The following is a 25701-nucleotide window of genomic DNA, read 5'->3' as shown; positions in this document are numbered from 1 at the left end:
AATTGAATTTAGGATGTTTTGAATTTGAGATGTCCATGGGGCATGCAGGTGTGAAATCCGACATGGAGTTGGACACATCACAGATGATAAGTTATCAATGTATTGATGAGAGTTGGACTGAGCATGCATAGTAGCAACCAGAGGGGGTAAAAGACAAGGTTCAAGGGAGAACCCTGAGCCACACCTGTGTTGAAGACAGATACAAGAGGGACATGAGCAAGATAGAGGAATAGGGTAACAGGAACCCAGTATTTCAGAAGCCAAGGGACTAGTGAGTTCTGTCTTGACGAGAGTGATGAAATCAGAAATACATAGCTGACCGACACTTTTCCTTGATAAGTCTCTGTCCTGCATGGGATTTAAATGAATCCAAAAATGTCTCAGTCCACCATCATATGGGTGGGGAGGGGAGGGGGACTGTAGGAAAAAAGACCACACAATGTCTCTTCCTGAATCTATTTCACAGGTCTCACCCAAAACCTTTGTCCTTCTAGTTAAAGCATTCTCTTATGTCCTGTCTTCCAGGGAAACAGAATATAGTCACTCACCATTACGCAGGCAATCCACTTTCCTATGTCTGATTTACAGCATTTCTTTCCAATTTTCTTCTGACCACTTAGCCCAGTGTTTTCAAGTTTTCTGCAGTCTGCCCCCCACATCCCTGTTTTTGGTAGCCATTCCTGGTATTTTGCCAGATTCTCTACATTTTCTTACCCAGGTGGGAGGGAAAAACTGAAATATTCTGAGGGCCTGGTCGGTGCCGAATGTATTATCTATACACAGCTCAGCAGCCTGCTGGCTTTTGTATCAACAGGACAGCTCTTTGTCTTGCAATTCACAGCTTGGCCTCACATACGCCGCCTTAAGTTGGTCCTATTGTAACAATTACATAACCTTATTGAAATTTTAGAACTGGAAGAAAGCATAGGGCTCATCTAGTCTATTTTCCCACTTCCTTGAGGATTTCTTCTACCAAACTCCTCAGATGGCTGCTCAAACTCAAGGAAATCCCCTTCATAGACTTGCTACTTTGCTCATCCTAAATATGAGGCAGAGCTTTGCCTTCCCTGTTCATGGCATCTTTTGGGATCTGTCATTAACTAGGCCTGGTCTGGTAAACTGTTCGTGGATGAGGTCTTACATAGCAGCAAAGAACCTACACATGATACTATCTTTATGTTTGCGATTGAATTATTATAAAAACATTACGTGACCACAGCTGTGATGTTAACAGCTGTTCTGTTTGACAGGTTGACTGGGACCATCTCATCAGATTTTGTGTTCTGTACAGTGACACCTGAAGATGTTAAAGTGACATGTTACTAAGGCCTTTGTTGAGTCCAAACAGCCAGTAAAATAGGAAAATCTAATAAAGTTGCAATATGTTGGGAAGGAAGGAAAGATGGCGGAGGAGTAGGGGACCCTCTTTCAACTGGTCCCCAGAATAGAGCTGGATATCTTCCAGACCACTCTGAGCACCCACGAAACCAGCCTGAGATGTAAGAAGATCTGGATCTCTACAGATTATCGCAGGCGGTTGGTTTCAAGGTACGAAGCTGGGAGCTGTGATTCGGTGGGCAGATATCGGAGGATAAACCGCAGCGGGAGGGAGCCTGGCTGTAGGGATCCTACGCCGCCGGTGAGTGACAGCCTCATGCGCTGCGGTCGGGCACAGACTCGCAGACCAGTAGTGGCGGAGAAAGGACTTTAGGGCAGCCCCCGGGGTGGAAACCCGGAGCAGCGGGGTCGCGCCTGCAAACTGCAGCGCCCAGGACAGAAACCCGGAGCAGGGGGGTCCCGCACACAAACTGGGAGCGGCTGGCGGTTTTAGAAGCACAAAGGGCAGAGACGTGCCCCGACCTGGAGGCAGGACTGGGAGCGCTGCAGAGGGGCGCACAACCCAGGACGCTGCAATTTATAGCAGCACAGACAGAAACGGAGACGGTGTGGCCTGGAGAGCTCACTGAAGAACAGACTGAGGTCTCTCTGCTCTGAGGCAAAGGGTTGGAAACGGTCTCTTCTGCTCTGACTCATGGAAGAGACGCGGAAAGCCACCAGAGAACAAAAGCCCCCAAAATTGATTCCCACTGAGCCCATCCCCCACCACGGGGGGGGCAGGGCAACTCCGCCCAAACAGGGTTGCCTGAGCAACAGCGTGGCAGGTCCTTCCCACAGAAGACAGGCTGGGAGAACAAGAGGCCAGCAGCCCTAAGGTCCCAAGAAAACAGGTGCATCTTGCCTGGGTTCTGGTCAATAATTTGGACTCTATACATTCCCTCAAACACCCATCAACAGAATGACTAGGAGGAGGAGCCGCCAAAATAGAAAAGACTCAGAGATTATGACTTAGGCTGCAGATTTACAAATGGATGCAGATATAACCAAGATGTCAGAGATGGAATTCAGGATAACAATTGTGAAGACAATGGCTAGAATGGAGAAATCAATTAATGGCAACATAGAGTCTCTCTCTAAGGGCAGAAAGGAAAGCTGAATTGGCAGAACTTAAAAATGCTATCAATGAGATCCAATCCAGTCTAGATAATCTAACAGCTAGGGCAACTGAGGCAGAAGAGCTAATAAGCGACCTGGAAGACAATATAATAGATAAAAAGGGAAAAGAGGAGGCCAGGGAAAAACAACTCAGAATCCATGAAAATAGAATCAGAGAAATAAGTGACACCATGAAGCTTTCCAATGTCAGAATAATTGGAATCCTGGAGGGAGTGGAGAGAGAGAGAGGACTAGAAGATGTATTTGAGTAAATGGTAGCTGAGAACTTCCCTAATCTGGGGAATGAAACAAACATTCGAGTCCTAGAGGCAGAGAGGACCGCTCCCAAGATCAAGGAAAACAGGCCAACACCCCGGTGTGTAATAGTAAAACTCGCAAATCTTAGAACCAAGGAAACCATCTTAAGGGCAGTTAGGGGGAAGAGATTCCTTACGTACAGAGGGAGGAACATCAGAATAATGTCAGACCTATCCACAGAGACCTGGCAAACCAGAAAGGCCTGGCAAGACATATTCAGGGTACTAAATGAGAAGAACATGCAGCCAAGAATACTTTATCCGGCAAGGCTGTCATTTAGAATGGACGGAGAGATGCAGAGTTTCCACGACCGGCAGAAACTGAAAGAATATGTGACCACTAAGCCGGCCCTGCAAGAAATAGTAAGGGGGCTTCTATAAAAGGAGAAAGACCCCAAGAGTCATATACAATAGAAATTTACAGGGACAATCTATAAGAACAACGTCTTCACAGGGAACATGATGACAATTAATTCATATCTTTCAATAATCACTCTCAACGTGAATGGCCTAAACACTCCCATAAAATGGCACAAGGTTGCAGATTGGATAAAAAGGCAGGACCCATCCATATGCTGCCTATAAGAGACTCATTTTGAACCAAAAGATACATCCAGACTGAAAGGGAAGGGATGGAGATCCATCTTCCATGCCAGCAGACCTCAAAAGAAAGCTGGGGTAGCAATTCTTATATCAGGCAAATCAGATTTTAAATTAAAGTCTGTAATAAGAGACACAGAAGGACACTATATCATTCTTAAAGGGTCTATCCAACAAGAAGATCTAACAATTGTAAATATCTATGCCCCCAACATGGGAGCAGCCATCTACATAAGCCAACTGTTAACCAAAATAGTCATATTGATAACAATACGTTAATTGTAGGAGAGCTCAATATTCCACTCTCAGCAATGGACAGATCATCTAAGCAGAAAATCAACAAGGAGACAAGAGCTTTGAATGATACATTGGATCAGATGGACCTCACAGATATTTACAGAACATTCCACCCTAAAACAACAGAATACTCATTCTTCTCGAGCGCACATGGAACTTTCTCCAGAATAGACCACATACTGGGTCACAAATCAGGTCTCAACCGATACCAAAAGATTGAGATTATTCCCTGCATACTCTCAGACCACAATGCTTTAAAACTGGAACTCAATCACAAGAAAAAATTTGGCAGAAATTCAAACACTTGGAAGCTAAAGACCATTCTGCTCAAGAATGTTTGGGTCAGCCAGGAAACCAAAGAAGAACTTAAACAATTCATGGAAACCAATGAGAACAAAAACACATCAGTCCAAAACCTATGGGATACTGCAAAGGCGGTCCTAAGGGGGAAATACATAGCCATCCAAGCCTCACTCAAAAAAACAGAAAAATCCTGAATTCACCAACTAACTCTACACCTTAAAGAACTAGAGAAAAAGCAACAAACGATGCCTAAGCCACGCATTAGAAGAGAAATAATTAAAATTAAAGCAGAGATCAATGAATTAGAAACCAGAAACACAGTAGAGCAGATCAATGAAACTAGAAGCTGGTTCTTTGAAAGAACTAATAAGATCGATAAACCACTGGCCAGACTTATCCAAAAGAAAAGAGAAAGGACCCAAATTAATAAAATTATGAATGAAAGGGGAGAGATCACGACTAACACCAAGGAAATAGAAACAATTTTTAGAAATTATTATCAACAACTATATGCCAATAAACTGAGTAATCTGGATCAAATGGGGGCCTTCCTGGAAACCTATAAGCTGCCAAGACTGAAACAGGAAGAAATTGACAACCTGAAAAGGCCAATAACCAGTAACGAGATTGAAGCAGTGATCAAAAATCTCCCAAAAAACAAGAGTCCAGGGCCTGATGGATTCCCTGGGGAATTCTACCAAACATTCAAAGAAGAAATAATACCTATTCTACTGAAGCTGTTTCAAAAAATAGAAACAGAAGGAAAGCTTCCAAACTCAATCTGTGAGGCCAGCATTACCTTAATCCCCAAACCAGGCAAAGACCCCATCAAAAAGGAGAATTTCAGACCGATATCCCTGATGAACATGGATTCCAAAATCCTCAATAAAATCCTAGCTAATAGGATCCAACAATACATTAAAAGGATCATCCACCACAACCAAGTGGGATTTATCCCCGGGATGCAAGGGTGGTTCAACATTCGCAGATCAATCAATGTGATAGAACACATTAATAAGAGGAGGGAGAAGAACCATATGGTCCTCTCAATTGATGCAGAAAAAGTATTTCACAAAATACAACATCCTTTCCTGATTAAAACTCTTCAGAGTATAGGGATAGAGGGAACATTCCTCAAGTTCATAAAATCCATCTATGATAAACCCACAGCGAATATCATCCTCAATGGGGAAAAGCTGAGAGCCTTTCCCTTAAGATCAGGAACACGTCAAAGATGCCCTCTCTTGCCACTATTGTTCAACATAGTACTAGAAGTTGTAGCAACAGCAATCAGACAACAAAAAGAAATAGAAGGTATTCAAATTGGCAAAGAAGAAGTCAAACTCTCTCTTTTCACAGATGACATGATACTCTATGTGGAAAACCCAGAAGACTCCACCCCCAAATTACTAGAACTCATCCAGCAGTTCAGTAATGTGGCAGGATACAAAATCAATGCACAGAAATCAGTTGCTTTCTTATACACTAACAACACAACTGTAGAAAGAGAAATTAGAGACACGATTCCATTTACAATAGCACCAAAAACCATGAGATATCTTGGAATAAACCTAACCAAAGAGGTAAAGGATCTATACTCTAGGAACTACAAAACACTCATGAAAGAAATTGAAGAAGACCCAAAAAGATGGAAAAATGTTCCATGCTCATGGATCAGAAGAATAAACATTGTTAAAATGTCTACGATACCCAGAGCAATCTATACCTTCAATGCCATCCCGATCAAAATTCCAATGACAGTTTTCAAAGTGCTGGAACAAACAATCCTAAAATTTGTACGGAATCAGAAAAGACCCCGAATCGCCAAGGAAATGTTGAAAAAGAAAAACAAAGCTGGGGGCATCACGTTGCCCAATTTCAAGCTATTTTACAAAGCTGTGATCACCAAGACAGCACGGTACTGGCACAAAAACAGACATATAGACCAATGGAACAGAATAGAGAACCCAGATACGGACCCTCAACTCTATGGTCAAATAATCTTTGACAAAGCAGGAAAAAACATGCAATGGAAAAAAGACTATCTCTTCAATAAATGGTGCTGGGAAAATTGGACAGCTACATGCAGAAGAATGAAACTCGACCATTCTCTAACACCATTCACAAAGATAAACTCAAAGTGGATGAAAGACCTCAGTGTGAGACAGGAATCCATCAAAATCCTAGAGGAGAACATAGGCAGTAACCTCTTTGACATCGGCCACAGCAACTTCTTTCAAGATACATCTCCAAAAGCTAGTGAAACAAAAGCAAAAATGAACTTTTGAGACTTCATCAAGATAAAAAGCTTCTGCACAGCAAAGGAAACAGTCAACAAAACAAAGAGGCAACCCACAGAATGGGAGAAGATATTTGCTTTTTTTTTTAAAGATTTTATTTATTTATTTGACAGAGAGACAACGAGAGAGGGAACACAAGGAGGGGTGTGGGAGAGGGAGAAGCAGGCTTCCCGCCGAGCAGGGAGCCCGACACAGGGCTCGATCCCAGGACGATGACACTACAGATAAAGGGCTGGTATCCAAGATCTATAAAGAACTTCTCAAACTCAACACCCAAAAAACAAATAATCAAGTCAAAAAGTGGGCAGATGATATGAAAAGACACTTCTCTGAAGAAGACATACAAATGGCTAACAGACACACGAAAAAATGTTCATCATCATTAGCCATCAGGGAAATCCAAATCAAAACCACACTGAGATACCACCTTACACCAGTTAGAATGGCAAAAATGGACAGGGAAAGAAACAGCAAATGTTGGAGAGGTTGTGGAGAAAGGGGAACCCTCTTACACTGTTGGTGGGAAATGCAAGTTGGTACAGCCACTTTGGAAAACAGTGTGGAGGTTCCTCAAAAATTTAAAAATAGAGCTACCCTATGACCCAGCAATTGCACTGCTGGGTATTTACCCCAAAGACACAGATGTAGTGAAAAGAAGGGCCATATGCACCGCAATGTTCATAGCAGCAATGTGCGCAATAGCCAAACTGTGGAAAGAGCCGAGATGCCCTTCAACAGATGAATGGATAAAGAAGATGTGGTCCATATATACAATGGAATGTTACTCAGCCATCAGAAAGGATGAATACCCAACTTTTACATCCACGTGGATGGGACTGGAGGAGATTATGCTAAGTGAAATAAGTCAAGCAGAGAAAGTCAATTATCATATGGTTTCCCTTATTTGTGGAACATAAGGAATAGCATGGAGGACATTAGGAGAAGGAAGGGAAAAATGGGGGGGGGGAATTGGAGGGAAAGATGAACCATGAGAGACTATGGACTCTGAGAAATAAACAGGGTTTTAGAGGGGAGGGGGGAGGGGGGATTGGTTAGCCCGGTGATGGGTATTAAAGAGGGCACGTACTGCATGGAGCACTGGGTGTTATACGAAAACAATGGATCGTGGATCACCACATCAAAAACTAATGATGTATTGTATGGTGACTAACATAACATAATAAAATTTAAAAAAAGAAAGAAAGAAAGAAAGAAACCTGGGCCCCTGGCACAGGACCCCCAGCCTAAACCTTCAGTGCTCCAAGTATGCACAGAAGAGGTGGGATGCTGGACAGGAAGGAATCATAATCCACTGGGACAATGGACTTCTTGGCAGTCTGGATAGATGACTAACTCTTTAATGCTTCAGTGCCAAAAGATCCCAGGATCTTGGTGCAACTTGGAATTGGGAACCCAAATAATGGATGGAAGTGCTTATCTCCAGCAGCCTGGTAGAATGGGGCTCAGAGTCAGATTTAAGGTGATTAAAAGAAAATAAAACAACACATTATTTCTTGTATCCCTAGAGTCATACCCACTACAGATATTTGGATATTTGTCTCTAAAATAACCATATTTACTTTTTATCTCTAATGTTTTATAGGTCTGTGGTGCCCCACATTTTCTGAACAAGGCTAGCATCATTGGAATAAGTATAAAATTTTCTAGGTGGCCATTTGAAGGTCAGTTTTCTTTTGCCTGTATAGATTTTTTTTTAAATTGAAATATAATTGACATAACAAGGCCTGTATACATTACTAATAAACAAAACTATATCATTACTTTAAAAAAAAAGTTGCAATATGTTGTTTAAAAAAAAAATACACCCTTACAGAAGTGTTTTTTTCTTAATTCAATATATTCTAAAATCCACTTAGTGCCTCCAAAGTAGCATTTTTCATATAATAGAATGGGATGGTTAGGACAGAATGGGCTAAAAGAGGAAAAGATTGGATGGAATAGCAGAGTCCATTAAATGAAGTAAGGATAAACATCCTTTCCTGAAGCTTCTGTTTTCATCTGGTTTCATCCGGGAAGGAGGAATCTGTGTGTGTGCGTAAACTGTATCTCTTAACTGTGTGTTACAGTCCAAAACTTTCTACATTGCCCTGCTGAATTACTCATACCAACCCCAGAAAATTAATTTGCCTATTCTTGACTTCATTAAGCTTAGCTTCCATTTAAATCAAATTTTTCAAACTGTTAGCATCCATCCGGCTCAACTCGGGTCCTGGTCTTTTTGCAGTTAATCTGCTTATATGAGCTAACTGCGTAGCATTTGATCCAGTAACATTTTATATAATGAAGAATGTAAAGAGCCTCATTAAAGAGCTTCTTTCTCTCCCTCCCCTCCCGCTCCATCTTCCGCCTTGCCACGCCCCCCTCCCTCCCTCCCTTTCTCTTTTCTTTCCATTCCACCGCTCTGTTATTTTTCCCGGTACTTAATTGGAAACCCCTCATTTGTATTTTTTGGCAGCCCAGGCCAAAGTTTCCACTGTTGCTGCTACAGAGCTTTACGATAGGAGCCTTTTTCAACACGTCTGTTATGCCTAGATGGAGTTCTTTTCTGATAAATCACAAAGCCCGAATTCCACATTGCTAAAAAGACCTCCCCCCTCCTCCAGGCTCTCCAAATTAAGCTCACTGTAGCTTTTCTGCTATTGTTGTTTTTGCTAGCTCTTTACTTTTGGGTGGAGAGAAGATATTCGACCCGGTGAGCCACTGCACACCCGAAAATTCTGCTTCGACGCAATCTCGCACAACAGTGCGGTCACTCTCTATGACTGTCACGGCATGAAGGGGAACCAGCTCTGGGGATACAGAAAGGTAAGACTCAGCTCACTGCACCCATTCTCAAACTGCTGGGCTTAAGGTTTTCTACGTCAAACGTTCGTTAACACACTGCTTTGATTTAAGTTGTTACCCAGACACAAGTACACACATTGGACTCAGACATTTGGAGACCACCAGCAAAGATTAAGGGAAAGATAAGGTGTGCTGCAAGGGGCACTGCTTTTGGCTTTGCTAGTTGTGTGCACACCCATCACAATCACTTACGATTGAAAAATGGCTTTGAGGGCGCCTGGGTGGCTCAGTCGGTTAGGCGTCTGCCTTCGGCTCAGGTCATGATCCCAGCGTCCTGGGATCGAGTCCTGCCTGCATCGGGCTCCCTGCTCAGCGGGGAGTCTGCTTCTCCCTCTCCCTCCACCACTCCCCTCTGCTCCTGCTTTCTCTCTCTCTTGCTCTCAAATAAATAAATAAAATCTTTTAAAAGGAAGGAAGGAAGGAAGGAAGGAAGGAAGGAAGGAAGGAAGGAAGGAAGGAAGGAAGGAAGGAAGGAAGGAAGGAAGGAAGGAGGGGAGGGGAGGGAGGAAAGAAGAAAAATGGCTTTTAGCCAGAACATGCACTGCAAATGAAGGGACTAGTCTTAGCCCAGACAACTACCAAATGGAGAGACCATGTCCCCAGTAAACCAATGTACACATATGTAATTTTTAAGAACCTCAAGTCATACACACACACACACACTCACACACACACACACACATACACACACGCTTATGACATCCATTTATTTAGATCTCAGTCTCATTTGCTTGGGAGCTGTTTGGGTTAAGACAATCAGATATACATAAATCCACACTCACGTAGGAGTAATTGTCATGACCTTTCTACAGACTGACCATTTGTAATTTGGCCAAAATCCTGCCCAAGGATAACTAAGGAGAACTTATTTGGGGAATTTAAGTTTAAAAAATTATAAAGTTAACATTTAATGATAGAAAAAGAATAGTTCAAAAGCAAATATAAAAAACACATTTTATTGAGTTGATAAAGAGCAATTAATTTTTTATTTTAAAATATCTTCATCACGTTGTCTTTTGAAAACTTTTTAGGATACCACACAAATTTCTTTTCAACTTTTTTGGTTTTTAGGGCAGGACTTCATAAACGATACAGAAAATGTCATACCCACAGTTTTAATCATGAGATTTGGCTATCCTGTGGCTGAGGTAAAACTATGGAAAGCTAAAGGGAAGACTCTGCAGAGACTCAATATGGGGGACCACTGGTTTTCATACTTGTTCCCCCACTTAATAAGCTTTCTGGTATCCACCTTTTCAGGAGCGGGCACCTAAAATTATACTCAAAGGCAGACTTATTTGTACAAGTTTCTTCTGCATACCACCACCCGCCACGGCCTCTGGCAGATTGTGACTCTGTGTCCAGAAAAAGTATAAAACATCAGTTGTATCCTTCTGTTTTCCTTATGAACTGCATCATAAATGATTAATCTTGCCAAGCCCTCTTTGTTATTCAATATGATACAATCTATGTGCAATGCAATAAGAAAGTTGTTTTGTTTTGTTTTATTTTTATGGTTATATTCTTTTTTTTTTTAGAGAAACGTTTTGAAGGGTTTTTTTTTTTTTTTTTTTATCAGAGAGAGAGAGTACAAGCAGGGGAAGCAGCAGACAGAGGGAGAGGAAGAAGCAGGCTCCCCTCTGAGCAAGGAGCCTGATGTAGGACTTGACCCCAGGACCCTGAGATCATGACCTGAGCCAAAGGCAGTCACTTAACCAACTGCTGACCTTTAAGAAGTTCCTTTCTGGGCACATCAATAAAATCCCTGATTCACCATTCGCCTAGTATGCTGGTTGTCCCTGATGAACTGACCATTTCTCATTATTGCACATTTATAGCATGAGACTCAGAACACTCAATAATATGCAATTAAGCCAAGAAAATACAGTTGTTTTCATTAGGGAGCTTACAAAAGCTTACAGATGGATAAAACCAACTAATACACATGCACACACAGCTCCTGGAGTGGGAAAAAAATGACTGTGGTGATTTCAAGAGGTAACTCTTACAGCTTTAACATTTTAAACCTTTCCAGGACCCTAAGGGACTCCGGAAAGGGACCCACTGGATACAATTGTGCTATGGCTCCTTTCTCAGATGCTTTTGTAGCTTCTGGCCTTGCATTACTTGGCAAAAAGTTACATTCACTATGTATTTATATAACAAGCAAGGTATTTATACATAATCGGGAAGATGCCAAAGGCTCAAAATGGAAAGTTTCTGTAATATCTCATCCTGCTCAATGACTCAGGCTTATTCAAATGCACCTGCTTTTGAAAGTGCTTGTTTATTTCGTAGGTTATTCCCAAAGCACAAAGAAAGCACACAGAAGTCTCTCTGGGGTGTTACCTCGTCTATTTAGATGCACTACTTGGCCCTGGAGGCTTCCAGAGAGCTTAGCATCTTTTGAGGTAGCTTTGGAGTTCCCTCTTTTTATTACCATATTCATGAATAAACAGGATCCCTAAGACTCTCTTAATTGCCTAAAGGACCGCAGTGGGCCATCTCCTAAGCTCCGGAGGTAATCATCATCATCATCTCCAGCTGTTAAGGAGGCATTGAGCTAGTGCTTTACACATATTACCTCAAACCTCACAACCACCTAGGTACTATTATGTATAATTCACAGAGGAAGAAACCGATACTCGCATGTTTGCGCTAGAGCCAACATTCAGATTCAGGTGCATCTGGCTTTAAAGCCTCTACTCTTTCCTCTGCCATGCTCTTAAGAAATCAGATCAGTATTCCTGGGAGAGTTCCCCAATGCCCTTTGGATTCAGCACCACTGATAGCAACCAACCCCTCCTCCCAGCTACATGGCAATTTCTTGGAGAGGGAAGGTGGCCTGAAGCTCCTTTGCTTGAGTGGGTGAAGGCTGTTGTCAGGCCCCACTTTCTGACCCATTGGCAGCCATTGGCTCTCAGATGTACTTTTCTTTCAGGAAGATTTTTGGGTCGTTTCCCACCTTTACTGAGATATAATTGACATATATCGCATTGTGTACATTTAAGGTATACAATGTAATAATTTGATATATGTATATATTGAAAAGTGACCACGACCATCGGTTTAGTTAATACATCCACCACCTCACATAGTTACAATTTTTTGTGTGATGAAAACTTTTAAGATCTACTCTCTCGGCAACTTTCAAATATACAACACAGTATTATTAACTATAGTCACTGTGCTGTGCTTTACATCCCCAGAACTCTTGTAACTGGAACTCTGTACCATTTGAACACCTATATCCATTGCCCCCAACTCCACCACCCAGCTTTCAATTATTCTTAGATGTGAGTCATTGCCACCATAAAAAAAAAAAAAGTGGGGGAAAATCTCTATGTTAGAGCCTTGTAAAATCAGTAATACAATCATGTCCCACAACACAAGTACCAAGGGTAAAGAATCCCATTCTTGGTTTCCTTTTAACACTAGGGGGACCCCTCTTACAAAAAGAATGATGTTGGTGACAGTAAAAATATTTAAGTGATCAACTGATACAAAACAAAAAACTTTCTTCCCTCTTCTTCTACCCTTACGTCTAATTAGTCACTAAGACTTGTCAAACGCCCCACCCTCCGCCCATATCTCAAAAATCTATCCTCTCTGCCGTGTCTACAGTCCCTACCCACTGGCTGCCCTTCCTCTCTTACCCTTGGATGACTGTCAGAGCTACCTCAAGGGTCATCCTGCCTCCTGTCCCTTCCCTCACTAACCCATCTTCCATCCTGAAATCAGAGGGAGTTTCTACAAAATCTGGTCATTGCATTCCTCTGTTTTATAACTTTACTTGGTTTCCCACTAAGTAGAAGATAAAGTGCCTTCTTTCAGTTCTTATCCTAGACCCTTCACAATCTGGTCATCATAATGATTTCCTATCAAGCCTAACACATCCTAATTCATCCTGAAACTGTAATGTGATCTTGAATAAATTATTTTGCATCTATGATTTTCAACTTCTTTATCAACATAAGAGGGATAATAATTAAGTGAGCGAAACCATGTAAAAATTAGCAGTTTCTGACCACATGATCAAATTTATATTCATGTGGGTGACAAATGCAATTTGTACACTGAAAACAGTGGTAAGGTGTATCCTGATAGACCACATCACTACAGCAACCTATCCTAAGCAATATTAACTATTGTTACCCACCCCCCCAAAATTAAGAGCTATCGCCCATGTCCTTTTCTTCTTAACTAAAGTTTTGTTGGAGTATAATATGTATGTTAATTTGGATTTCTCTAGATGTATACCTTAAGTGACAATTTGAAGGTGTTTCATTTGGGAGATGCCCCCCAAAATCTTGGTAGGAAGTGGGTAAGTGAATGAGAAAGGGATGGGAGCAAATAAAGGGTGAATTATAAAGCAAGTACCACTGTGGGTGATTAGTACTCAATCCTAGTAAAGATCTCCGGAAATGGTATAGAGATGGTGTCAGAGAGTAAGGGAGTTGGGATATTTATACAGCACTCTAATCAAACTGAGGTTAAGATTGCTCCTAAGAGGAGGGGAGTTTATTCTCTGACATCTCTGGACAGACAGAATTGTTCTTGAGACCAGAGAAAGCCCTTAGGGAGTGAGATACCATGGCCAACTGAGGGAGGTTGGGCCAGCACGCACTGAATTGGTGAGACCTGAAGAGCTATGGGCAAGGTACAGATACTACATGAGAATCCAGTTGCTCCACATTTTCGTCAACTCTTGGCATTCTGTTTCTTTTTCTTTTCCTCTTTTCATTTTGTGGTTGTAGAGTGATATCACATGCTTGCTAGCTGCTTTGGATATCTTCTTTGTGAAGAACCTGTTAAGTCTTTTGACCATTTTTTAACATGGGTCATCTGGCTTTTTCTTACAGACTTTTGGATAGATAGATAGATAGATAGATAGATAGATAGATAGATAGATAGAAAGATACAAGTGCTTTGTTGGACATACATATTGTAAATATCTTATTCCAGTTGGATTTCTTTCCTTTGTTCTCTATGGAGTATCTTGAGGAAGAGCTGTTCTTTTTGATTAGTGTCTTTTGTGTCCTGTTTAGGAAATCTTTGCCCACACCAAAGTCATGAAGGTAGTCTTCTAAGTCATCTTTGGAAGATTTATTGTTTAATCTTCTACCTTTTGATATATAATCCCATGAAATATTTTTACATATGCAGTGTAATATGGGGTTGATTCCTTTTTCATATTTATATCTAATCGATCAATCACCATTTATTAAAAAATACTTTTTTTCCTGCTGCATGGAGGTAGCATCTTTGTCATAAGTCAAGGGGCCTTATATTCATGAGTCTATCCATGAATCCTTAAGTTTTTACCATCTGAGACTAGATAGTCTGAGCCACACAGAAAATAACCTAATGGAAATAAATTAACTTAATCTAATAAGACGGATATCCGAAAACCCACAACAGTCATCACTCTTAGGGGTGAAATGTGAAAGCTCTCCTCCAGGGACTAGGAATAACATATAATATCCGCTCTCATCGTTTCTATTTTACATAGTACAGGATAGCCTACTCAGAGTAATCAGGCAAGATAAAGAAATTAAAAGGTATGAGAGGGGCGCTGGGTGGCTCAGTTGGTTAAATGTCTGCCTTCTGTTCAGGTCATGATCCCAGGGTCCTGGGATCAAGTCCCACATTGGGCTCCCTGCTCAGTGGGGAGCCTGCTTCTCCCTCTCTCTCTGCCTGCCACTCCGCCTGCTTGTGCTCTTTCTCTCTCTCTGTCAAATAAATAAATAAAATCTTTAAAAAAAAATAAAAATAAAAGATATGAGAATTGGAAAGGAACAAATAAAAGTCAATTCACAGATGAAATAGTATATAGAAAATCCAAAAGATTATATATTCAAACTATTAAAATTAATAAGTACCTTTAGAATAGTCCTGGATACAAGGTAAATATAAGAAAAAACAAATGTCTATATACCAGCAACAAAAAAATAGCAAATGAAATTCAAAAATAATTTCATTTGATCACCATGAAAAGCAAAATAAATCTCACAACAGAGGTCAAAATTAATCTCACAACAGAGGTGAAAGACATTTACACAGAAGGCTATAAAACATCACTAAGTGGAATTGAAAGCTATATGGGAGGATCTATCATATTCGAGGATAAGACTCAACATTGTGAAGATAACAGTGTTCAAAAGGGTGTATACATTTAATGCAAAATCGGTCCAACCCCAGCAGGTTTATTTGTGGAAATTGATAAACTGATTCTGAAATTTATATGGAAATGAAAGGGCCAAGAATAGCCAAGAAAATGTTGACCAAGAAAAAGAACATTCATATCAACAACATATCAAACATTACAAAAGCACAGTTTCCAGGACATTATAAAGGTACATTTAAGGCAGTATGCTATTGACCTAAGGTGAGCTTGACTGAGGCTCTCTAGAAGGTGAGCCCTGGGTATTGGTATTTTTTGAAGACTCCTAAAACATTCTCATGGGCAGCCAGATGGAGAAGCTCCAATGTTCACCTACTTTCTTTACCCCACTCCTCCCTCCTGCCTTAGTTGGAATTTGCCCCCCTATTTGTTTTCCTATACCATTTTGATTCTTCTTTTGTACCAGGAACATTTTATTCTACATAGTCTCCCTTTATAGATGTTAATTACCTGAGGGCAGGAACTTTTTCTTTTATTTCTGTATATACTGCTTAATGTTTAATATAGAGAAGTTCCTAAATAAGCATTTTTTAAATAGCTTAAAGAACTACTGGGTTCAATTATTGATATGATCATCTCCTTCATAAACCCCAAGATGTGCTGGATAAAATTTAACATATCTCATGGAAGCAACCCAAATGTCCATTAATAGACGAGTGAATAAAAAAGTTGTCAGCAACTTTTTTATATATATGTATATATACGTATATATATATACATACATGTATATATATATATATCCGTATATATATATATATATATATATATATATATATATAATGGAATATTCCTCAGCTATAAAAAAGGATGAGATCTTGCCATTTGCAACACGGTTGGGACTGGAGGGTATAATGCTAAGTGAAATAAGTCAACCAGTGAAAGACAAATACCATGTGATTTCACGTATATGTGGAATCTAAAAACAAACAGCAGAAACAGACCCATAAATACAGAGAAGAAACTGATATTTGCCAGAGAGGAGGGGGTGGGGAATGGGCAAAATGCGTGAAAGGGAGTGGGAGATACAAGCTTCCTGTTATAGAATGACTAAGTCACGGGGATGAAAGGTACAGCATAGGGAAAACAGTCAATGGTATCGTAATAGTGTTGTATGGTGACAGATGGGAGCTACACTGTAGTGAGCTCAGCATAAGGTATAGCGTTGTTGAATCACTATGTTGCAACCTGAAACCCATATAACATTGCATGTCAACTATACTTCAGTTAAAAAGAAAGAAAGAAAAAAAAAAAACCACTTAACACTTTTTTTTTTTTTTGTCTCAGGACCACATACACAGCCTCCCCAAAGACCAAAAGTGAAAGGTTTAAATTACTATTCTTAGTTGCTCCCTGGGGTGTTCTTGTAATTTAACTGCCATAAGAAAGGGCTTAAAAATAACATCAAACAGGAAATACAGATAAGAAGTTTCCTTTCAAGCTAAATTGATAATATTGCAACAGTCACATTAGTTTAAAAAGTGAGTGGGCGGAATTCTTGGCATGTGCCTACATTTGACTATTTATTGTAACTTGTGATATACGCCAGGGCTTTGGCCTCCCAGCTCATAAAATCCTGCCCGTCCACAAAGATGCCAGATGGAAGGCTACAAGGTTCTTATTTTTAAAGTGTTCTGGTTAGCTATTGATTTAGGACCAAAAATGAGGAAAGTATATACAAAGAGCTTAATTAAAAGGCATGTATTTCAACTTGGGTTATGATATATGAAGCCCCACTACAAAATCCTGGACTTGTGGTCATACTTAGGCAGTCACACTATCCCAGTTCAGCCCATTCATTTCTGGACAGTCCCAAGTATTAAAAAGCTCTTCCCTGGACTTTGAGACCACACCGATTAAGTTTAATCTGTTTCACTAAATACAGATCCCAAATATTTGAACAATGTTTGCCCTATCTTTACTCTTTACTTCTGATTAAATGGTCTGATTTTCTGCCATTACTCTTCATATGACTTAATTTGGATCTACCTCAATTTCCTGGACACTCACTCTTAACATACTCCAAATAGTTCTAGAAAGTGTCATGATACCCAGAACAGAACACAATATTCTAGGTGTGTTCTGACCAAAGGAAGTAGAATCTGTTGCTAACATTCTTTGTTATGATTGAGTTAATTGATTTTCTACCTTAACTTTACATACTTAACTTTTTAATGAATTTTCAGTAGTATAAAAACTCAGTCTTTTTCTCATTTTGCTACACAGATGCATCTCTACATTCTTCTACCTGTATATTTCATCTTTTATACTTGTGTAGCTATCCATTTGTTTCTCTTAAATTCTATCTCAACCTGGGTTTTGACTCATTGATCTAACTTACTAGCCATCAAACAGGTTTTGTTCCATCCATGAATTGGATCTGCATGTATTCATGCCTTCTTCTAAGTTGTGGATCCCAATGCACAAGGCCAAGAACTGAGCACTCTGTCATATAATAGAGGTGACACTGATCCATTAACGAGCATCATTTGAATGAGGTTATTCAACCAGATACAAATTTACCTAATATTTATTTCTTCTAGCCCACATTTCTCCAGTTTGCCAAAAGAGAACAAAGAGGGGCTTTTCAAATACCTTGCTGAAAACAATATGCACAATGTCTACATCTTACTCCCATTTATAATAGGAGACTTAAGTCCTTGTACCCTAAGAAGTTATGATCTTCGATTCAAATGAAGGATTAAACAGAGAAAGAGGTTAACACCCAGGAGGGAAATACATTCAGCACAACAATGATGCTACCTTTTCAATAGTGTTATCTTCCCATCCTGTTTTTATTTGTATGTCTCACTTAGTTGTCACGACCTCCTAACTTTTGCTGTTTCTGAGTAACTTAGCAATATTCCTGTCAGTTAAGAATATCCTAACAAACTTAACTGCCATTCTCTGGTCACTCAGAATAAGAATGACTCCATCGCAGAATATCCCAGGCTCTAACATAAGGATAAAGGCTTCCTGAATTAAATGCCTGCCAAGATTTAGACTAACAGAAAAGAATCTAGGTAATAAGAACTATAAACAATTTCAGTTAGTATTTAAATTTAAATTAGTATTTGCTAATGAGCAGGGGTAGAGGTGGAATAGGATTGCTGGTTGGCTCAGCCAAGAAGAGTGATGACGCATAACTTAGAGGTCAAGAGCAGAGGCTCTGGGTCCTATGGGATTAGAGACTGGGGTTCTGGCTCCCATGTGGGTCCTGGCTCTGGGATCTTGGAAAACTTCCTTACTATGCACATTTGTTTCCTCATTCATAAAATGGGGATAATAATAGTTTCTTAGAGGATTGTTGTAATGCTTCAATAAATTTTAAATGTACCTAGCACATGGCACTTAAGAGTTCAAGTAATGGGGGCGCCTGGGCGGCTCAGTCGTTAAGCGTCTGCCTTCGGCTCAGGTCATGATCCCAGGGTCCCGGGATCGAGTCCCACATCGGGCTCCCTGCCCGGCAGGAAGCCTGTTTCTCTCTCTCTCCCACTCCCCCTGCTTGTGTTCCTGCTCTCGCTATCTCTGTCTCTGTCAAATAAATAAATAAAATCTTTAAAAAAAAAAAAAAGAGTTCAAGTAATGTTAACTATTGCAAACTATGTGTTCAACAAACTATCTTCTGATTTAATTCTAGCTCTTCCAGCAAGTTTACATATAGGAAAAGATGGGCTAATTAGTTGTATTTCTATATTACACATTTTTATGCCATTTTAGTCACTAAGCTATAGCTAGATATTAGATAGTAAATTCCATGAGAGCAGGGGTTTTTCTCTGCTTTCTTTCATTCAGTACCTAAAACACTGGTTGACATACAGTTGGTGCTTAATTAGTATCTGTTGAATAAATAAATAAATGAACCTAGCTTCTTATTTGTCCACATTCACTATCCCTTCAGATTGCTTATGTGGTTTACATAGATAAAATGAGAAAATCTACATAGAATACTCAGCATTGCCAGACACATAGATTCATACAAACACAGGAAAAACCAAGCCTTAGCAATGTACCCCAGTCCCCTGCATGGTATCTCTTGGATATCATCATCTGGAATTCACCTTGCTCGTTGTGCTCCAGTCACACCAAATGACTTGCTGGTCCCCAGCACATGAGCAAGCTCTCCATTACCTCTGACATATCTCCTCCCACTCTCTTCCCCCCATCCCTGTCCCCCTACCTTTCCTCTAGCCCCCCAGTGTGCATTCCTGCTTAATGCCGTTGCACTGGCTGTTCTGTCTAGAACTCTCTTCCCCCCAGATATTGGCATGGCTAATTCCTTCACCTTCTTCAAGACTACCCATATGTCACCTTCTCAATGAGGTGTACCCTTGCTGCCCTATTTAAATTTGCACACTGGCTATATATATATATATATATATATATATCCATTGTTTATTGTCTGTGTCCCATTGCCTCACCCCCACCCTGCCTCTAGTATGTAAGTTCTAAGAGGGTGGGGGGTTTTGTCTTGTGAAGTTCACTGAAATATCCTAGCCACCTAAAACAGCACTTAATAAATAGTAGGTCCCAAATAAATTTTTGTTGAATAAATTGAATGCATAAATGCACACGCTATCACTTCTCTCCTTTCCCATGTTCCTCTCTACATCTGAAATATGTATTTTTTTTTTAAGATTTTATTTATTTATTTGACAGAGAGAGACACAGCGAGAGAGGGAACACAAGCGGGGGCAGTGGGAGAGGGAGAAGCAGGCTCCCCGCAGAGCAGGGAGCCCAATGCAGGGCTCGATCCCAAGACCCTGGGATCATGACCCGAGCCAAAGGCAGACGCTTAATGACTGAGCCACCCAGGCGCCGCTGAAATATGTATCTTACATATTATTCCCCTTCATCCACAGTCTCATTGGCACTTTTTTACTTCATCCATTTCTTGTTTACCTCTTGGTCTGCCCCACTTCTTGGGTCAGGAGCTGCATCTCAGCTTATCTTTCTAGGCCAATCTCCTAATACATACCAGAAAATGAAAGGCATTCAAAAAACATTTATTGAACTCTGACCTGAATCGTGTTGTATTTCAGGCAAAGGACTGCAGCACATGAATCATATACAAACTCTGACCACGATTATATAGAAGAACTCATTCCCGAGCCATGTATCACCTTTGTTCTGCAAATCCTTTTGCTTAAAACGGAAGTTAGGGTATATCAATTTGGATAACTGGTTGAGGCAGGAGCTGATTTTTGCAAATTCTATTTTGCCAGGATTTCAGAGAATGCAATTTGGTCTTGAATAGCTGGTCTCGGACCAGATGGTTTGTACGTTCTGATTTTTAGAATTGGGGATGCTCCCTGACTAAAAATAAATTAAGGGAAGATGCAGAGTGGAAGCACTTATTATATGTAGGACATTGTGCCAGCGATTTTACATATATTAACTCATTTTATCCTCACAACAAACTCATGCAGGATATATTATTATCTACATTTTACAGATGAGGAAGCTGGAGTTCAGAGAATTAAATACCGCCCAAGGTCACACAACAAGGACGTGGCATGACTGGAACTTGATCCAAAGCCCCTGCAGAGCAAAATCCCAGCCCTTGACACAGTATAGGTTGCCTTCCCTCCCCCCCCGTCTGCGAATTCTATCCTTAGAGTCATCTTTCTACACATTGTGAACTCACACACTTATTTCATTGTCTTTGCATCTGTGGTGTTTTGTTCTTTTATTACCTTGCACACAGCGTGGAATGCTTTCTACAACTTATTCAGGCCTTCAAAGCTCAGACCCTGTAAAAGTATGGAATCTAATCGAATTTAGTGCGGGTCTACGAATGTCACACTGATGCTAACCAAATCTCAGGCCAGCTTCGGGAAGGTGTCCCTTCACAGCATGGTCTCCCTGGTTGGAACTGAGCATTGGGTCTGACCCGACTGGATTAGGAAGGGCAGTGCCACAGTCCTGGATCCGAACTTTTTCATTTCCTGCTCAAGGATTTCTCATTTTCTTAGGCAAAACCAAAACAGGAACAAGGGAGGAAGCAGGCCAGGAAGGTGGGAGCGGTAGAGGAGACAGGAGAGGTACAGTTTGTCCTATTACACTGTGAGCAGCTGGAGTAGTCAGTCAAAAGCACTTCTTAAGGAGGACTGGTAGTGGGGCTCCTGGGTGGCTCAGTCGGTTAAGCATCTGCCTTCGGCTCAGGTCATGGTCCCAGGGTCCTGGGATCGAGTCCTGCATTGGGCTCCCTGCTCAGCGGGGAGTCTGCTTCTCCCTCTCCTTCCTGCTCATGCTCTCTCTCACTATCTCTCTCTCAAATAAATAAATAAAATATATAAAAAAAAATACGGAGGATTGGTATGGAACAGCGGACTTGCTAAAGCACACAGAAGTCTATTCCAAAGGTCTGGGGAGGCTGACAGAGCCTCCAGAAGCTTCACCTGTAGGACCTGGTGGACACCCCCAAAGACAAGGGTGAACAGAGCTCAGTCTATAACCAGAGAATGATCAATCTGTCAATCTATTGAGCATTGTTGATAGTCTCTAGTTTGATGCCCTGTCACTTGTCTCTGTCAGTCAGCAGTGAACTTTGGAATAAAAGGTTCATTCAATTTTATGGCCAGGAGAGGCCTTACATATTAATCTCATCCACCCTCTCATTTCACTGATGAAGCTTCTCAGCCATAGATGGATTAAGGGAACTTAACTTTTCAACTTCTATGAGAGCACAAAGTACAATAACAGAAAACATATTCTGGATTTTTCAGGGTGGTGCTGAATTTGCATATCCTGTCTGATTGTCCTCCTGTGAATACCTGTATTTGTCAGAGGCCGTGTTCCAATTTGAGGTTGGGAGAAATATGATCACCTTATAGCTCAGAAAATACTGTTCAGAAAATCCGGTTTGGTTTTTGCATCCATACTAAAGTACACAAGCTGGCGAAGGGAAGAGAATAGAACCATGTTCTACTCCTTTCTTTTCTCATTTTTTTTAACTTTCATAGAAATATGTGCTTTGGGGGAGAAACTATGAACATAAAAAGGTCCCCACTTGAGCTACTGACAAAGGGAACAATAGAAGAAAATACAGATAAGTAAGGGAGAAAAAGAAGTAGACACAGGTGGAACAAAGTGAATTAGAATTGAGTAGGTCACACAGAATTTTCAGGAATCGAATAGTTTAGGAATGCTCTTTGAAAAATTGATTTAAATATACCATGTAGCTAAACTGGTAGAAGTTAGGGGCAGGAGACTGAGCGTGAGAGATGCTGGGAAGCAAGAGGGTGAGCACAAAAGAGACCGCAGACAAGGGACCACCGCAGCTGTGAGGAAGGTTCTCTAAGTGTAAGTTTCACCCCAAGAGAGAAAGATGCATGGGATGAGCTGCAGAGCATGCTTGCCTCCCTCCTAGACTCTGCTCCCCGCACCCAGAATAGGAGGGAGCTCCTCAGAGCTTCCCCCGGGGTCAAACAGCAGCCAAGGTGGCAAAGCCCCAGGTGGAGAAAAGGGGAAGGCCACCTCTTTGTGGAAAGAAAATAAAATCCACAATAAAGCCAGGAAACCTCAGAAAACAAGAGAAGAGTGAGCCTTTGTATGAGGCGTGCTCTTTGTTTACACTAAACAGAAACAAGCACTAAATTGCAGGCACTGCCTTTCTCCTTCCTTATTCTTCCTTCACACACTGCCAAACAGTGCAAACATCCGGATCCTAAAAGGACATTAAATATTGGTTGTTGGAGTCCTAACATCCAGGAGCAACCCAGGAATATTTACACAGGCTTCCTGAGAGACTCTGTCATTGTAAAAGCATTGTGAGTCAAGTATTCCTCAGTTAAAGAAAATAATCAGAATCTCTGAACATTTCCTAAAAAAGTAGTATTTGGTCCCGAAATTCAAGCAATGATTTGAGAACGCTTTTTACATGTTCTTGGCAATTTTTTTTTTTTTTTTTTTTTTTTGCATAGACGCTGTAAGAGACAAAAGTTTTTGTTACCAGTTAAGGAAAGATATTTTTTTTCTCTTTACATTAACTTCCTTTTCCCTACTTGAACAATAAAAAGAGGTGTGTGTTGGGGCCCCTGGTTGGCTCAATTGGAAGGGTGTGCGACTCTTGATCTCAGGGTCATGAGTTTGAAACCCACGCCCGGCATAGGGATTACTTTAAAAAAAAAAAAAAGAGGTGTGTGTTGGAGCTTATTCAGATAGTGGGCTTGCTCACCACTTAAGCTTGGTGACCTGATAGTAGCTTTCTCTCACAGAGCTGTTAGCTTTATCGTGTACTTAGCAACTTTCTTTTAAAAAAGTGAATACTGGGCGCCTGGGTGGGTCAGTTGGTTGGGCGACTGCCTTCGGCTCAGGTCATGATCTCAGGGTCCCGGGATCGAGCCCCGCATGGGGCTCCCTGTTCGGCGGGGAGCCTGCTTCTCCCTCTCCCGTTCCCCCTGCTTGTGCTCTCTCTCTGTGTCAAATAAATAAGTAAAATCTTAAAAAAATAAAAAAATAATAAAATAAAATAAAAAAAATTAAAAAGTGAATACTGCTTCCTTCCTCCCTTTTACAGAAAGCAGTGAGAATTGTACCACAGGAAGAGCTATAATGGCAGAAAGGGAGGTTGGAGAAGATCCTGAAGCTTCAGAGCTAAGAGATTTGAGTTTGTACATGGAGATACGGCCTGTGCAGCAGTTATCTCCACCCCCGTATCTTCCAAAGAAGGCAGCTGAGCACCTAGCTCATTTGGTTCCTGTTTCTTTTTGTATTTCTCTTTTCCATTAGAGGCTCAACATAAGCGGAGGGAAGATTATGACTCCTCTGTTCTCTGTGTGTGTGTGTATGTGTGCACGCACCTGCTGTCATTGTTTGCTATGGACAGAATTACCATTTTTGTATATGTGCCTCTCCCCAAATAGCTACATTATTAGCTCCTTGGCAAGCAGCCTCAAATACTTAGTATCTTTAAAACCCAAGCATGTAGCAAAATGCTTACCACAGAGTAGGAAATGGATGGATTGCTTTTTTAACATGGAGGGTGAAGGAATGAATTTTTTGTTTCTGATTGAACCTGCTTGGAGTCCCTACATACAGCCAGTGGACCCTGGGACACTGTTCTCCATGTGGTTATCCAAACTGCTATTGTTTAATTTGGGAGATGGTCTCATTTTCACACTATGGGTATATACTGAAATATAAACAGGGATATTTTACTTCCTCTGTATATTTTGGGTTCTAACCATTCACCATATATTATGTCAGCCCTTTCTTTTCTTTCTGATCCCTCCAGGACAGAACATTATTCCATCCTGTGAGCAACAGCTGCATGGATTGCAACCCCGCAGAGAAGAAGATTTTCATGGCCAGATGTGACCCTCTATCTGAGACTCAGCAGTGGATTTTTGAACATATTAATATGACTGTTTTAGAAAAATTTAACCACCATGCCAGCTCCTAGAAAGAAGGAAGGAGGGAAGAATGAGTGATTACCTACAGATTATAAAAACTAAATTTTAGCCAGCATCTGGGTCGAAGGAGTCAGGAATAACATTTCCTAGATCCAGGAAGCCGGGTTTAAAGATTTGTAAATGCCATGTCAATGTAGGTTGTCCCGCAGAAATTCCTGCACCTGAAGAACTTGGCCGAGAACCTCACCAGCTGCATCTGAGAACTTGAGACTAGCAGTGCCCTTGCTGGCCAAGGGCAAAGATTATTTAAGGACTTTTCCAAACAACTGCTGAGTTAATAAATCCTAGCATTTCTCAGGTCAAATCCTGCAGTAGTGAGTAGCTATGAATGGATCCTATTAACTGGGTGGGAGGGGGGCAAAAATAGAGTGCATGACTGCAACCCGAGGAAACCACAGGTTTAGAACTAGCCACGCTTAAGGGGTGAGCTGTCCTCTCTGGTGCCATTCTCTAAGAATGGGTTAAGCAGGTTTAACCCTTAAAAGTGCTGCAGATGATTTTAGAGTGCTCATGCCATTCTGTTGTTTTCTTTTCAAACGAGGGTGCACTGTCTAATGTTAAGACTCAAGTTACATAATGAAACGAACTTCCAGTGTTTGCATTCTTCCATTCACATTTCCTTTTAGAGCAGAGGTAACTTATTGTTCATCAAAGCTCATGCTCCATACATCAGCTGAAGTTCTAATTCAGTGCCCTTGTATGAATCCAGTTTAAAAACAAAACAAAAACTATGCTACCAAGTTACTCCAAAGAAAAAGATTTCACAGAAGCAGCAAAACCATGTAAGGTTTAGGAGAGGGATTTCCCTAGGAAATCGATTTTTACTTTTCTATTACTTTTAGAATTTTAAAAGTCTGATGTTTGTCCAGTCATACTTTTTATTCAGGAAGGAAATGGAGTGAGGTTGATGTAATTTGTTTAGGAGATTC

General features: G+C 40.8%; 1 protein-coding gene across 1 annotated transcript in view; it reads left to right on the top strand.

Annotated features, from left to right (window-relative positions):
• The window catches only part of GALNTL6 (polypeptide N-acetylgalactosaminyltransferase like 6), a 1195338-nt gene extending 1170576 nt beyond the window's left edge, over positions 1-24762 (top strand). The window contains exons 12-13 of the mRNA XM_021698835.1: positions 8987-9136; positions 24595-24762. Coding sequence (XP_021554510.1) covers positions 8987-9136; positions 24595-24762 — 318 coding nt within the window. The remainder of the gene's footprint in view (positions 1-8986; positions 9137-24594) is intronic.
• Positions 24763-25701: the final 939 nt, after the last annotated feature.

Source organism: Neomonachus schauinslandi, chromosome 2 (assembly GCF_002201575.2).
Source record: "Neomonachus schauinslandi chromosome 2, ASM220157v2, whole genome shotgun sequence".
Taxonomy (NCBI): Eukaryota; Metazoa; Chordata; class Mammalia; order Carnivora; family Phocidae; genus Neomonachus; species Neomonachus schauinslandi.
This window is presented reverse-complemented; position numbering and strand designations above follow the sequence as displayed.